At 45.2% G+C, this 15,462-nt stretch overlaps 1 protein-coding gene across 9 annotated transcripts in view; it reads left to right on the top strand.

Annotated features, from left to right (window-relative positions):
- The window catches only part of LOC129823553 (ankyrin repeat domain-containing protein 12-like), a 56,850-nt gene that overhangs the window by 24,846 nt on the left and 16,542 nt on the right, over window positions 1-15,462 (top strand). For 8 of the 9 annotated variants that reach the window (XR_008754644.1, XR_008754645.1, XR_008754643.1 and 5 more), the window contains exons 2-5: window positions 5,199-5,335; window positions 6,955-7,111; window positions 13,855-13,938; window positions 14,753-14,899. Coding sequence is in view for 4 of the 9 variants with exons in the window: in XM_055882378.1 (XP_055738353.1) it covers window positions 5,258-5,335; window positions 6,955-7,111; window positions 13,855-13,938; window positions 14,753-14,899 (466 nt within the window). In the remaining 5 variants the exon portion in view is untranslated. The remainder of the gene's footprint in view (window positions 1-5,198; window positions 5,336-6,954; window positions 7,112-13,854; window positions 13,939-14,752; window positions 14,900-15,462) is intronic. The other variant, XM_055882379.1, reaches the window with a different exon arrangement.

Raw genomic sequence — 15,462 nt, 5'->3', positions numbered from 1 at the left:
AGTCCCTGCTTTGATGCACCTGTACTGACCTCGCCTTCTGTATGGCAGCGGGGTGAACAGGCAGTGGCTCGGGTGGTTGTTGTCCTTGATGATCTTTATGGCCTTCCTGTGACGTCGGGTGGTGTAGGTGTCTTGAAGGGCAGGTAGTTTGCCCCCGGTGATGCGTTGTGCAGACCTCACTACCCTCTGGAGAGCCTTACGGTTGTGGGCGGAGCAGTTGCCGTACCAGGCGGTTATACAGCCCGACAGGATGCTCTCGATTGTGCATCTGTAGAAGTTTGTGAGTGCTTTTGGTGACAAGCTGAATTTCTTCAGCCTCCTGAGGTTGAAGAGGCGCTGCTGCGCCTTCTTCACCACGCTGTCTGTGTGGGTGGACCAATTGGGTGGACCAATTCAATTCAATTTGGAATAGCCTTCATTTCTCAGAACAAAAATAGACTGATGCGTTTCAGAAGAAAGGTCTTTGTTTCTGGCCATTTTGAGCCTGTAACCCACAAATGTTGATGCTCCAGATACTCAACTAGTATAAAGAAGGCCAGTTTTATTGCTTCTTTAAAATCAGAACAACAGTTTTCAGCTGTGCTAACACAATTGCAAAAGAGTTTTCTAATGATCACTTAGCCTTTTTAAAATGATAAACTTGGATTAGCTAACACAACGTGCCATTGGAACACAGGAGTGATGGTTGCTGATAATGGGCCTCTGTACACCTATGTAGATATTCCATGAAGAATCTGCCGTTTCCAGCTACAATAGTCATTTACAAAATTACCAATGTCTACACTGTATTTCAGATCAATTTGATGTTATTTTAATGGACAGATTGTGCTCAAAAATAAGGACATTTCTAAGTGACCCCAAACGTTTGAACGGTGGTGTAACTGTAAGAAATCTAAGATGTCAAACTATATTCAGCTATGCATGTGGTTTGCTAACCTGCTAGCTAAGTGGCTTTAGATATCAGCTATGCATGTGGTTTGCTAACCTGCTAGCTAAGTGGCTAGATGTCGGCTATGCATTTGGTTTGCTAACCTGCTAGCTAAGTGGCTAGATGTCAGCTATGCATGTGGTTTGCTAACCTGCTAGCTAAGTGGCTAGATATCAGCTATGCATGTGGTTTGCTAACCTGCTAGCTAAGTGGCTAGATATCAGCTATGCATGTGGTTTGCTAACCTGCTAGCTAAGTGGTTAGATATCAGCTATGCATGTGGTTTGCTAACCTGCTAGCTAAGTGGTTAGATGTCAGCTATGCATGTGGTTTGCTAACCTGCTAGCTAAGTGGCTAGATGTCAGCTATGCATGTGGTTTGCTAACCTGCTAGCTAAGTGGCTAGATATCAGCTATGCATGTGGTTTGCTAACCTGCTAGCTAAGTGGCTAGATATCAGCTATGCATGTGGTTTGCTAACCTGCTAGCTAAGTGGTTAGATGTCAGCTATGCATGTGGTTTGCTAACCTGCTAGCTAAGTGGTTAGATGTCAGCTATGCATGTGGTTTGCTAACCTGCTAGCTAAGTGGTTAGATGTCAGCTATGCATGTGGTTTGCTAACCTGCTAGCTAAGTGGTTAGATGTCAGCTATGCATGTGGTTTGCTAACCTGCTAGCTATGTGGTTAGATGTCAGCTATGCATGTGGTTTGCTAACCTGCTAGCTAAGTGGCTAGATGTCAGCTATGCATGTGGTGTGCTAACCTGCTAGCTAAGTGGCTAGGTGTCAGCTATGCATGTGGTTTGCTAACCTGCTAGCTAAGTGGCTAGATGTCAGCTATGCATGTGGTTTGCTAACCTGCTAGCTAAGTGGCTAGATGTCGGCTAACCTGCTAGCTAAGTGGCTAGATGTCGGCTAAGCATTTGGTTTGCTAACCTGCTAGATGTCAGTTTTGCATGTGGTTTGCTAACCTGCTAGCTAAGTGGCTAGGTGTCAGCTATGCATTTGGTTTGCTAGATCAAGCTTCATTGTTTCAACGGAGACATTCCATCCCCTCCTGGATCAAGATCCCCGTTGCCTAAATTATTATTATTATTTTTTTAATATTAAAAATACTAGTGCACCTTGTGTGCACATTGGATAATACCATATGCCTCAGTTTGATATTGAAACTATGGATACTGCCCAACCCTACTCAGTGTAGCCTAGTGATGGGTTGTTCACAAATGGACGGCTCTTTTGAACACATCTTTAAAGGGGAACGGAATCGCATTGGTGAAAGAGCCGTTCAATTGGCTCCCTAATTTGCATACTGGTTAGGCTACTTTGGCCGCGATCTGCAGATAAACGATCAATCAAGATGTTGACAGAGCCTCGTTCTGTTGAACATGTAGAATCCTCATTGCAGTAACAATAGGTTGTGGAGAGAGCGCCTCATTCTGCTGGGCCACATATGACAAAAGAAAACAGATAGAAGAGTATGAAAGCTAATGTCGTGATACTTATGTGGTAGTATTAAAGATATTGCTCCTACTGTTTTAGTGTCAACGATGGAGTAGCCAACGGCTGCTTTCTGTTTAGTTTAACACCTGCTTCATTCATTAATCATACCTGTTGGTCTATTCATGGTCGCCTGACTTTGTGCACCCACACTTTTTATACAATCTACGTGGGGTCTGGGGGGTCCTCCCCCTGAAAAGTGTAGCTTTTTTTTTTTTTTTTTTTTTTTTACAATTTTCCTGCTATTCTATGTTTTGTTTCTCAACAGGGAGGCCATGTTTACTTGCCACAATAAATTTAATTAAGAGTAGACTCGTTTTTTTTAGTTAACGATACCAAAGCTACACACACACACGTATGCCATGTCTTGAAATATGCAGACAGACGAATCAAAAGTAAATTCACATTCTTCTGACAGCCTACTTTCTAACTCCACCCATAAATGTTGGACTTTATAACATTCCCAGAAGGCATAGATTGAGTAATTGTTAGTTTTACACTTAAGACATGACTCTGCTGTGGGCTGTAGAATTTGGGAATTGTATCTCTTGTATAATGAATTCTATACATTAGTTTATGCTGGATTAAGCTTAGATTTTCATTAACTGTAATTTCGTTAGTTATGTTTTAACATTCCCTCCATTTTATGCCAATATCAGTTATTTTTAAGTCTTGGTTCCAATAGTTTATAGTTATGTCTAAGAGTTTGTCAGTTGGATAGGCTCCCTGCAAGGTTTTGTATATCTTACCCATCATATGAACATCATTTTCTGACTCAAATAGGATTCCTTCAAGATTGCTCTGATGTTCAAAAGAAATCAAATCAAAATTTCGTAATATTAAACTTACGTTGCATGTTTTTGAAAATATCTACATTAGTCATTTCAGAGCGGCTTTTTAATTCTATCATGGAAGTACATTTATTTCCTATTACCAAGTCATTTACGGTTTCTCTGTCTTTAGTTTTCCATGTGGACCAATATTTATCGGGGATTTCTGAACAGCTATCCCAAGGATTGTTACTAGGCATGCACGATATATCGGTGAAGATATCGAAATCGGACGATATTAGCTAAAAATGCCAACATCGATATCGGCCCGATGTCTAGTTTAACGCCCGTGTGCAAAACTGATGTCAAAGCTGACGTGCATACCTATATAACGTAGGTACATGACGTAATGACGCCATGTAAAATTTACTATACGTGCAACACAGCATTCCTAACCTAGCCCACAATGTCTGCTGTGTGGATCGAGCAGTCAACAAGTCGAGCAGTCATTTGAAAGAGTAACAACATTTCAGCGAGACAACTCAAAGGAGAAACCCATTAACGCCGAGGTAATGGGATTCATTGCCCTCGATAATCAACCGTTCTGTTGTGGGTGATGTTGGCTTTTGCCGACTGGTCGAGCACCGGTACACACTACCAAGTGCGCTATTCTTTCAGATGTTGCCCTACCGGAGTTGCACAGTAATATCGTCACTGCTATTAGCTTCACGACATACTATGGAACGCCGTTTGGGTTTTTGTGTGTCAAAGATACACGTCAAATAACACAGTTCTATTATAGAATGTTGTGTGTTGTGAATTTGCACGTGCAAACCAAGCGCCACTATCAGTAGCGCTGTTAAAGCTGTACAAAAAAGTCTGCAAACACCGGCCACGAACGATGTGTTTACAATACCGCATTGGTAATAAAGTATTATTTGTTCAACCGCAACTTCTGGAGTAGCTAGCTTTAGCTTGGTATCTAGCTAGCACCAATACAACCAGCCTGAAAACAATGACCAGTAGAAACTGCAGTCATTTTCATTATTCTTAGCAATGATTTAGGAATCCTTGTAAGTAATAGCTAGGTAGCCACTTGTTGTTCGCCTATTGAAATTGAACTTCAGTTCATGAAAATAAATAGCTAGCCAGCAACCCTGTTGCCCAAAGCTAACGTTATAAGCAGCCAGCTAGCTTCATTTAGCTAGTGAGGCTCGACCGGACCGGGTTATGTGTTGTGAAGTTAGCCACAATAACGATTAGGTACAATACTGGAATTTGGGGTTTGCCTTCAAAATAAAAGTACCTATTTGAAAATGATAATCACCTCCCCAGTCAGCCTATTGTGTGTATTGACAATCATAATGCAAAGTACAGCTTTACCTAAGGATTGGGGATCAATGAAATGGGGTAACAGTCTACTCAATACCCAAGATATTTCTTCCCAACGTCCCCCTCAGAGTTATCGGCCTCTGAGTTAGAGTTATCGAAACATCCACACAGTATTGTTTTTCCTCAGGGATGGTGTTCAATCCACATACAGTGGGGAGAACAAGTATTTGACACACTGCCGATTTTGCAGGTTTTCCTACTTACAAAGCATGTAGAGGTCTGTAATTTGTATCATAGGTACACTTCAACTGTGAGAGACGGAATCTAAAAAAAAAAATCCAGAAAATCACATTGTATGATTTTTAAGTAATTAATTTGCATTTTATTTTAAATTCTTATTTACAATGACGGGCCTACTCCGGCCAAACCCAGACAACGCTGGGCCAATTATGCACCGCCCAATCACGGCCGGATGTGATACACCCTGGATTCGAACCAAAGACTGTAGTGACTCCTCTTGCACCAAGATGCAGCAGAATGTACCAGAGGCCACAGCTAGAGCTCGTTCCAGAAACTGCTTGGCTGGCTACTTTTTCTATTTGGCTCGCCACTCTGTACGTACGGAAAACACTGTGTAGTATTATTGACATCCTTACCGTTGTTGTTGTAGGTCCATGATGACTGTGCTGGGCCGTAGCTAGTCACGCGGTGCGAGGGAGGGCGGCCAAGATGGCGGCCGTACCACCAGCACAATGCACCATGGCCAAACCTGGGACAGACCGAGATGGAGCCATGGGCACGAAGAAGGTATGCTATGCAGTTCTTTTTATAGACTATTTATAAACCCATTGACTTTTCCCACATTTTGTTGTGAAAAGTCAATGGCCTAAAACACAATGCCCCATAATGTCAAAGTGGAATTATGTCTCTCTAAATTTTTATTAATTAATAAAAATTTAAAAGCTGGAATGTCTTGAGTCAATTAGTATTCAACCCCTTTGTTATGACCAAAATAAGTTCAGGAGTACAAATATTCTTAACAATAATAGTCTTTAACACGATGTTTGAATGACTTCCTCATCTCTGTACTCCACACACACAACTATCTGTAAGGTCCCTCAGTCGAGCAGTGAATTTCAAACGCAGATTCAACCACAAAGTCCAGGGAGGTTTTCCAATGCCTCGCAAAGAAGTGCACAGATTGGTAGATGGGTAAAACGTTTAAAAAGCAGACAGTGAATATCCCTTTGAGCCTGGGTGAAGTTATAAATTACACTTTGGATGGTGTATCAATACACCCAGTCACTACAAAGATACAGGCGTCCTTCCTGACTCAGTTGCCGGAGAGGAAGGAAACCGCTCAGGGATTTCACCATGAGGCCAATGGTGACTTTAAAACAGCTACAGAGTTTAATGGTTGTGATAGGAGAACAATGAGTATGGATCAACAACACTATAGTTACTCAACAATACTAACCTAAATGACAGTGTTAAGAAGGAAGCCTGTACAGAATAAAAAATATTGTCCTGCTGAAATGTGAATTAATCAGACTGAACCAGGTTTTCCTCTAGGATTTTGCCTGTGCTAAGCTCCGTTACGTTTCTTTTTCATCCTGAAAAACTCCCCAGTCCTTAACGATTACAAGCATACCCATAACATGATGCCGCCACCTCTACGCTTGAAAATATGGAGAGTGGTACTGTGTTGTATTGGGTTTGCATACATAACACTTTGTATTCAGGACAAAAGGTGAATTTGCTTTGCCATATTTTTTTTGCACTAGTACTTTATTGCCTTATTGCAAAGTACTGTGGAGTTTTTCATGATAAAAAAAAAAACGGGGTGGAGCTAAGCAAGGAAAAATCCTAGAGGAAAACCTGAGTCAGTCTGAGATGAGGAATTCAACTTTTAGCAGGACAATAACCTAAAACGAAAGGCCAAATCTACACTGGAGTTACATACCAAGAAGACGGTGAATGTTCCTGACTGGCCAAGTTACAGTTTTGACTTAAATCCGCTTGAAAATCTACAGCAAGACCTGAAAAAATGGTTGTCTAGCAATGATCAACAACCAATTTGACAGAGATTTGAAGTACGTTTTTAAAGAACAATGGGCAAATATTTCACAACCCAGGTGTGGAAAACCTATTCGAGACTTGCCCAGAAAGATTCACAACTGTAATCGCTGCCAAAGGTGATTCTCAACGTGTATTGACTCAGGAGGTGTTCATGTATGAAGTGCACTTGTTCCTTAGGTACTTTTCCCCTTGTCCCTTTTCACTTCCCCCCCCTGGCCTCTACCACCCTAGGCACTTCTCCTTTTTCTGAATGGGACACGTGTAAATAATTTAAGTTAACATTACAATAAGTCCAAACATTTTTATTGGCCTTAACTCTTAATTGTTTCCTTTTCCCTTTTCTCCAGAACAAAGATAAGATTTCCCCGTTCACCAAGACTCTGAAGCTGGACCGGAGTAAGATGTTGGGGGTTAAGGAAGGAAAACCACCCAAGTCTTCCATGAAACGCAAACTGTCCTTCACCATGAGCCCCCCTTGCAACGAGGAGAGACACTCGGACACAGGTACGACCCACGAGCTACTCACCTGGTTGCTACGTAACTGTGTGTGAGAAGACGATGGGATATCGTTATTATTTTCCATAAATATCCCATTGTGCCGTTTTCATGAATAGTTGTATATATAATTCAGCGTTAAGGCCAGAGGGGTGTGGTATATGGCCAATATACCACGGCTAGGGGCTGTTCTTATGCATGACTCAACGCGGTTACAGCCCTTAGTCGTGGTATATTGGCCATATACCACATTCCCACACAGGTTATCGTATATACATGTTATCCTATGTACAGGTAGTATATACAGGTTATACTATGTACAAGTAGTATATACAGGTTATCCTATGTACAGGTAGTATATACATGTTATCCTATGTACAGGTAGTATATACAGGTTATACTATGTACAAGTAGTATATACAGGTTATCCTATGTACAGGTAGTATATACAGGTTATCCTATGTACAGGTAGTATATACATGTTATCCTATGTACGGGTAGTATATATACAGGTTATACTACAGTTCATTTGGAAAGTGTTCAGGCTCCTTCACTATTTCCACTTTTCGTTATGTTACAGACTTATTCTAAAATGGATTAAATAGTTTTGTTCACTCATCTATCTACACACGATACCCCTTAATGACATCACAATACTCCTTAATGACATCACAATACCCCTTAATGACATCACAATACCCCATAATGACAAAAAAAACATATCACATTTTACATAAGTATTCAGACCGTTTACTCAGTACTTTGTTGAAGCACCTTTGGCAGCGATTACAGCCTTGAGTCTTCTTGGGTATGACACTACAAGCTTGGCACGCTTGTATTTGGGGAGTTTCTCCCATTCTCCTCTGCAGATCCTCTCAAGCTCTGTCATGTTGGGAGAGATGTTAGATCGGGTTAAATTTGGCGCAGGTGTTCCTTCTAAAAAAAAAAAAAAATCCCGACACTGATCAAATTTCACGTCTACTGAGCGCAAACTGGAACATTTTGTAAAAATCTACTCAACTTCTTCCAGCGCACGTTTTACTGTGAACACTGAGGCTGTACCCGCTTTACGTTACAGGTTTACTGTGAACACTGAGGCTGTACCCGCTTTACGTTACAGGTTTACTGTGAACACTGAGGCTGTACCCGCTTTACGTTACAGGTTTACTGTGAACACTGAGGCTGTACCCGCTTTACGTTACAGGTTTACTGTGAACACTGAGGCTGTACCCGCTTTACGTTAGTTTTACTGTGAACACTGAGGCTGTACCCACTAAGTTAGTTTTACTGTGAACACTGAGGCTGTACCCGCTTTACGTTAGTTTTACTGTGAACACTGAGGCTGTACCCGCTTTACGTTAGTTTTACTGTGAACACTGAGGCTGTACCCACTTTAAGTTAGTTTTAACAGTGGCCAAGTAGCCTACTGTGGCTACTTGATCATAATGTAGGCCTACCAGTGTGGCCTACCATTTAAAACCAATGGAGAAAATGCAGCCCATCACATTTTAACATGGAAAATAGCTGTTCTATCATTAATGTACAGCAGCAGCCAATGTGTGGGTGTTCAATGTAGACCTACATTCCATGAGACTTTCGAGAGAGGGAAAAACAACATGCAGGGCTTGACATTAACCTGTTTATCCACTTGTCCTTCAGACAAGGAGGGGACTGAAAAGGTTGTGTTTGATGCAGGAAACCACTTTATAAAACACAGTATTGTTCCCATACCGTTATTACAGGGAATCAGACAAATTATGCTACTTTCTGCCTATTGGCTACTTAGCTTATTCAAGCCCTGTCTCAAAATAGAACACTAACTAGCAAAGGATATGAACAAGATGTGCACACTTGGCTACATGCAACTCTTGCTTTGATCTCAAAACGAGCTCAATGAAAGCCTCCCATTTGCCATTCAAGTGCATAGGTTATAGTCACCGGTATAGTCAGGTCAGGCCGTACGTCTGTGAGCTGAAGCGCAGCGAGACAATGTTATAAAATGTCACAATCAGGTGTCTACATGATAAATGGTTAAAAAGCAACACATTTGAAGTTTTTTTTGGGGGGGGGGGGGGGACGGACGGCCTAGTCAAAGTCCAGACCTGATCCCAACCGAGATGTTGTGGCAGGACTTGAAATAACCAGTTCATGCTTTAAAAACCCACAAATGTTGCTGAGTTAAAGCTGTTCTGCATGGAAGAGTGGGCCAAAATTCCTCCACAGCGATGTGTGAGACTGATCAACGACTACAGGAAGTGTTTGGTTGGAGTCATTACAGCTAAAGGTGGTACAACCAGTTATTGAGTGTAAAAGGGGGCACTTACTTTTTTCACACAGGGGCATTTGGTGTTACATAACTTTGTTTATGAAATAAGTATTGTAATTGTTATTTGTTCACTCAGGTGTCCTTTATCTAATAGGTTTTAGTTGAAGATCTGATTAACGTTCAGTATCAAAAATATGCAAAAGTTGAGAAAAGGGGAAAATACTATTTCACGGGACTGTAGGAGCTACCGAATGTATTTTTTTGTGTGTCAGTTTGGACATTTTACACGCGAATTTGAACGAGAGACACCGCTTTGACGGATGTTTGTCTGAAGGAAGAACCGTAATGGAGAGGGGGGGGGGAAATGCACGGAAATCAAGATGGTTACAGCTATACAAATAACTCATCCGATGGGGCTTTTGACTTCTCAAACATGGCAGAAAGCTAACACAGTATGATGCCCCGCGTCACCTTATTAATTCAGCACTGTAGGGAGAAGAACTGTGTGATGCTTGGCTTGGGTTCTTTTTGTTGTGCCCAGCCAATGCACATGTACAAACGGACTAGTCAAAGCAAAGAAACGTTGTCTTCAAGACATGTCACTTGCCTGTTCGGCCGGCCACATTCTACCAAATAGTTTAGTTACTGGCCCATCGCTCTTAACCGCTCGGCTACCTGCTGCCCCGTCCCTCCTAACCGCTAGGCTACCTGCTGCCCCGTCCCTACTCTTAACCGCTGGGCTACCTGCTGCCCCTACTCTTAACCGCTAGGCTACTTGCTGCCCCGTCCCTACTCTTAACCGCTAGGCTACCTGCTGCCCCTACTCTTAACCGCTAGGCTACCTGCTGCCCCGTCCCTACTCTTAACCGCTAGGCTACCTGCTGCCCCGTCCCTACTCTTAACCGCTAGGCTACCTGCTGCCCCGTCCCTACTCTTAACCGCTGGGCTACCTGCTGCCCCGTCCCTACTCTTAACCGCTAGGCTACCTGCTGCCCCGTCCCTACTCTTAACCGCTAGGCTACCTGCTGCCCCGTCCCTCCTAACTGCTAGGCTACCTGCTGCCCCGTCCCTCCTCCTAACCGCTAGGCTACCTGCTTCCCCGTCCCTACTCTTAACCGCTAGGTTACCTGCTGCCCCGTCCCTACTCTTAACCGCTAGGCTACCTGCTGCCCCGTCCCTACTCTTAACCGCTAGGCTACCTGCTGCCCCGTCCCTACTCTTAACCGCTAGGCTACCTGCTGCCCCGTCCCTACTCTTAACCGCTAGGCTACCTGCTGCCCCGTCCCTGCTCTTAACCGCTAGGCTACCTGCTGCCCCGTCCCTACTCTTAACCGCTAGGCTACCTGCTGCCCCGTCCCTACTCTTAACCGCTAGGCTACCTGCTGCCCCGTCCCTACTCTTAACCGCTGGGATACCTGCTGCCCCGTCCCTACTCTTAACCGCTAGGCTACCTGCTGCCTCGTCCCTACTCTTAACCGCTAGGCTACCTAATGAACATTGCGTCCTAATGTCCTGGTACGCAGTCCAGAGAGCATAAGAGACGAGAGGTGAGTACCAGGCCATTAGGACCCGACGGTTGTTAGTCCGGAGTGCTTAAATAGACGATGGCTAACGGCCGTCGGGTCCTAATGACCTGGTACTCAGCACTAACGGCCGTCGGGTCCTAATGGCCTGGTACTCAGCACTAACGACCGCCGGGTCCTAATGGCCTGGTACTCAGCACTAACGGCCGCCGGGTCCTAATGGCCTGGTACTCAGCACTAACGGCCGTCGGGTCCTAATGACCTGGTACTCAGCACTAACGACCGCCGGGTCCTAACGGCCGCCGGGTCCTATTGGCCTGGTACTCAGCACTAACGACCGCCGGGTCCTATTGGCCTAGTACTCAGCACTAATGGCCGCCGGGTCCTATTGGCCTGGTACTCAGCACTAATGGCCGCCGGGTCCTATTGGCCTGGTACTCAGCACTAATGGCCGCCGGGTCCTAATGGGTGGAATATCGGCGGAGGGGAGAGTTTTGATAGTTGCTGTTTTAATGGATCCCAGCTGCTTTTATTAAACTCATGCTATATAACCGGAGTAGTCTACCTGGCATGATATGATCACTTGATAAATAAAATAAAAACTTTTCTCGACTTTCTCAAATCAATCAATAGCCTATAGTCGCATCATGCAGCCCATTTGGGGCGGAAGCAGGTAGCCTAGTGGTTAGAGCGTTGGACCAGTAACCAGCAGGTCGTCTAGTGGTTAGAGTGTTGGACTAGTAACCAGCAGGTAGCCTAGTGGTTAGAGCGTTGGACCAGTAACCAGCAGGTCGTCTAGTGGTTAGAGCGTTGGACCAGTAACCAGCAGGTAGCCTAGTGGTTAGAGTGTTGGACTAGTAACCAGCAGGTAGCCTAGTGGTTAGAGTGTTGGACTAGTAACCAGCAGGTAGCCTAGTGGTTAGAGCGTTGGACTAGTAACCAGCAGGTAGCCTAGTGGTTAGAGCGTTGGACCAGTAACCAGCAGGTAGCCTAGTGGTTAGAGCGTTGGGCCAGTAACCAGCAGGTAGCCTAGTGGTTAGAGTGTTGGACCAGTAACCAGCAGGTAGCCTAGTGGTTAGAGCGTTGGACTAGTAACCAGCAGGTAGCCTAGTGGTTAGAGCGTTGGACCAGTAACCAGCAGGTAGCCTAGTGGTTAGAGTGTTGGGCCAGTAACCAGCAGGTAGCCTAGTGGTTAGAGTGTTGGACCAGTAACCAGCAGGTAGCCTAGTGGTTAGAGTGTTGGGCCAGTAACCAGCAGGTAGCCTAGTGGTTAGTGTGTTGGGCCAGTAACCAGCGGGTAGTCTAGTGGTTAGAGCGTTGGACGAGCCCACTCACTCCGTAATTTATTTTATTTTTTATTTTTTTATTTTACCGTTATTTTACCAGGTAAGTTGACTGAGAACACGTTCTCATTTGCAGCAACGACCTGGGGAATAGTTACAGGGGAGAGGAGGGGGATGAATGAGCCAATTGTAAACTGGGGATTATTAGGTGACCATGATGGTTTGAGGGCCAGATTGGGAATTTAATGGGGGAAATGTATATTTTATTTAGCTAAATTCAAATATATTCTTCTTATTGTAAAATCATATCAAATAATGGCTTGGGGCTTATCTAGTCTGCTAAATGAACAAGACTACAGTCTACATCATAGCCAGATAACATACAGTATCTAGTCTGATAAATGAACAAGTCTACAGTCTATCATAGCCAGATAACATACAGTATCTAGTCTGATAAATGAACAAGTCTACAGTCTATATCATAGTCAGATAACATACAGTATCTAGTCTGATAAATGAACAAGTCTATATCATAGCCAGATAACATACAGTATCTAGTCTGATAAATGAACAAGTCTATATCATAGCCAGATAACATACAGTATCTAGTCTGATAAATGAACAAGTCTATATCATAGCCAGATAACATACAGTATCTAGTCTGATAAATGAACAAGTCTACAGTCTATATCATAGCCAGATAACATACAGTATCTAGTCTGATAAATGAACAAGTCTACAGTCTATATCATAGATAATATACAGTATCTAGTCTGATAAATGAACAAGTCTACAGTCTATATCATAGCCAGATAACATATTCCGACTCATTCTGTTCTTCTGAAAAAACGTTTTTTTCGTATCATGTTTCTTTAGACCTGACCTAAATAAATTAATAGATTTTTTTTTTGTGATGGTTTATACTTTATAAAAATTATGTAAATGATCCATATCAGAGTGGACAGACACTAACCGACTAACAGCCCGTCATGGCCGCCGCAGCCCTTCTCGTCACTGTTTGTGTGATGAGACTAACAGCCCGTCATGGCCGCCGCAGCCCTTCTCGTCACTGTTTGTGTGATGAGACTAACAGCCCGTCATGGCCGCCGCAGCCCTTCTCGTCACTGTTTGTGTGATGAGACTAACGGCCCGTAATGGCCGCCGCAGCCCTTCTCGTCACTGTTTGTGTGATGAGACTAACAGCCCGTCATGGCCGCCGCAGCCCTTCTCGTCACTGTTTGTGTGATGAGACTAACAGCCCGTCATGGCCGCAGCAGCCCTTCTCGTCACTGTTTGTGTGATGAGACTAACAGCCCGTCATGGCCGCAGCAGCCCTTCTCGTCACTGTTTGTGTGATGAGACTAACAGCCCGTAATGGCCGCCGCAGCCCTTCTCGTCACTGTTTGTGTGATGAGACTAACAGCCCGTCATGGCCGCCGCAGCCCTTCTCGTCACTGTTTGTGTGATGAGACTAACAGCCCGTCATGGCCGCCGCAGCTCTTCTCGTCACTGTGTGTCTCGTGTGAAAGAGCGTTTTTGCGAGAAAGATCGGCGTGCTTTAATGCTGTGCTTTCTGCCTGCTTTCCTTTCCCTCCCTCTCCTCTCCCCCATCCTTTCTTCTCTTCCTCTTCCTCCTCCCCCCCCCCCCCCCCCCTCCCGTGTATCTGCTCTGCCCAGTAGATGAGTCAGTCCCAGACCAGTCCACTGAGTCGTGGGGAGAGTCTGAGGGGAGGTTAGTGACTCCCTGCAGGATGTACTCAGCAGGTAACTGTCTCTGCAGCGTCGGCCTGGGTCCTCTAGACATGGTGTGTGTGTGTGTGTGTGTGTAGGGTGTCTTGTCTTAGTGACTTCAGCAGCATGTAGGCCACACCATCTGCTGTGTGTTGTGTGTCTTGTCCTGGATCAGCCCGGTCCTGCAACTCGGTCACATCCAAGTTTTATCACGTCAGTTCTACAGGGCACATGTTGCTGTGCTACACTGTAAACACACATGAGCATGTGCCCTGTCCTCCCTGCCTGCTCTCTCTGGCATCATCCTGCATCTCCTCCCTGTCTGCCTGCTCTCTCTGGCTTCATCCGGCATCTCCTCCCTGTCTGCCTGCTCTCTCTGGCTTCATCCTGCATCTCCTCCCTGCCTGCCTGCTCTCTCTGGCTTGCTAGCTAGCTAGCTCACGTCATACAGGTCTGTATGTTGTTGACGTGATCGTATTATTAGTGATGAAGAGGGGATACCAAGAAGCTAAGCACTTTGCCGATTTTACAAAGAATGATTTTATTTGTTCCCCCCCCTATTTGCTAAGTTTTTTTGTTTTTTTTGCGCTTGATGGAGAGATGGTGCGAAAGATGAGGTTGGGGGGGAGAACCATTGCGTCACCCTTTGTTGTTGTTGATGATCTTGGTTGTCTCCCAAATGGCACCCTGTCCCCCTAATATAGTGCACTACTTTTGGCCAGGCTCCACAGGGCTCAGGTGCACTATATCGGGAATAGTGTGCAATTTTGGAATTCACACCTTTGCTGGTTTAGAGATATGTGTCTAGTTTCTAAGTCTTACCCTGTTGCCTGTCCTAACTCCGTAGATAAAGATGGGCCGGATAAGAAGAAGGTCAAGAAGGAGTCTGGGGGGAGTAAGAAGGCCCCGGTTAATCTTCTGTTTGGATATCCGCTGTCTGAACGCAAGCAGATGGCCTTACTGATGCAAATGACCGCCATGGACAACAGCCCAGGTTAGTCAGAACACATTCATGCCCTGTCTCCCGCTCTCTTACCCCCCCCTCTCCCACTCTTACCCCCCCCTCTCCCGCTCTTACTCCCCCCTCTCCCGCTCTTACCCCCCCTCTCCCGCTCTTACCCCCCCCTCTCCCGCTCTTACCCCCCCTCTCCCGCTCTTACCCCCTCCTCTCCCGCTCTTACCCCCCCTCTCCCGCTCTTACTCCCCCCTCTCCCGCTCTTACTCCCCCCTCTCCCGCTCTTACCCCCCCTCTCCCGCTCTTACCCCCCCCTCTCCCGCTCTTACCCCCCCCTCTCCCGCTCTCTTACCCCCCCTCTCCCGCTCTCTTACCCCCCCCTCTCCCGCTCTCTTACCCCCCCCTCTCCCGCTCTCTTACCCCCCCCTCTCCCGCTCTCTTACCCCCCCCTCTCCCGCTCTCTTATCCCCGCTCTCTTACCCCCCCCCCTCTCCCGCTCTCCTACCCCCCCCTCTCCCGCTCTCCTGTCTCCTCGTATCAGCCTTTAGGAATGTGGATAAGGACTATAGTTACCATAAGGATGAGTCATAATGCTAAACGAC

This window comes from Salvelinus fontinalis, chromosome 26, assembly GCF_029448725.1.
Source record: "Salvelinus fontinalis isolate EN_2023a chromosome 26, ASM2944872v1, whole genome shotgun sequence".
NCBI classification, from domain to species: Eukaryota; Metazoa; Chordata; class Actinopteri; order Salmoniformes; family Salmonidae; genus Salvelinus; species Salvelinus fontinalis.
Note: the sequence above shows the minus strand (reverse complement) of the source record. Positions and strands in the feature narration are given on the sequence as shown.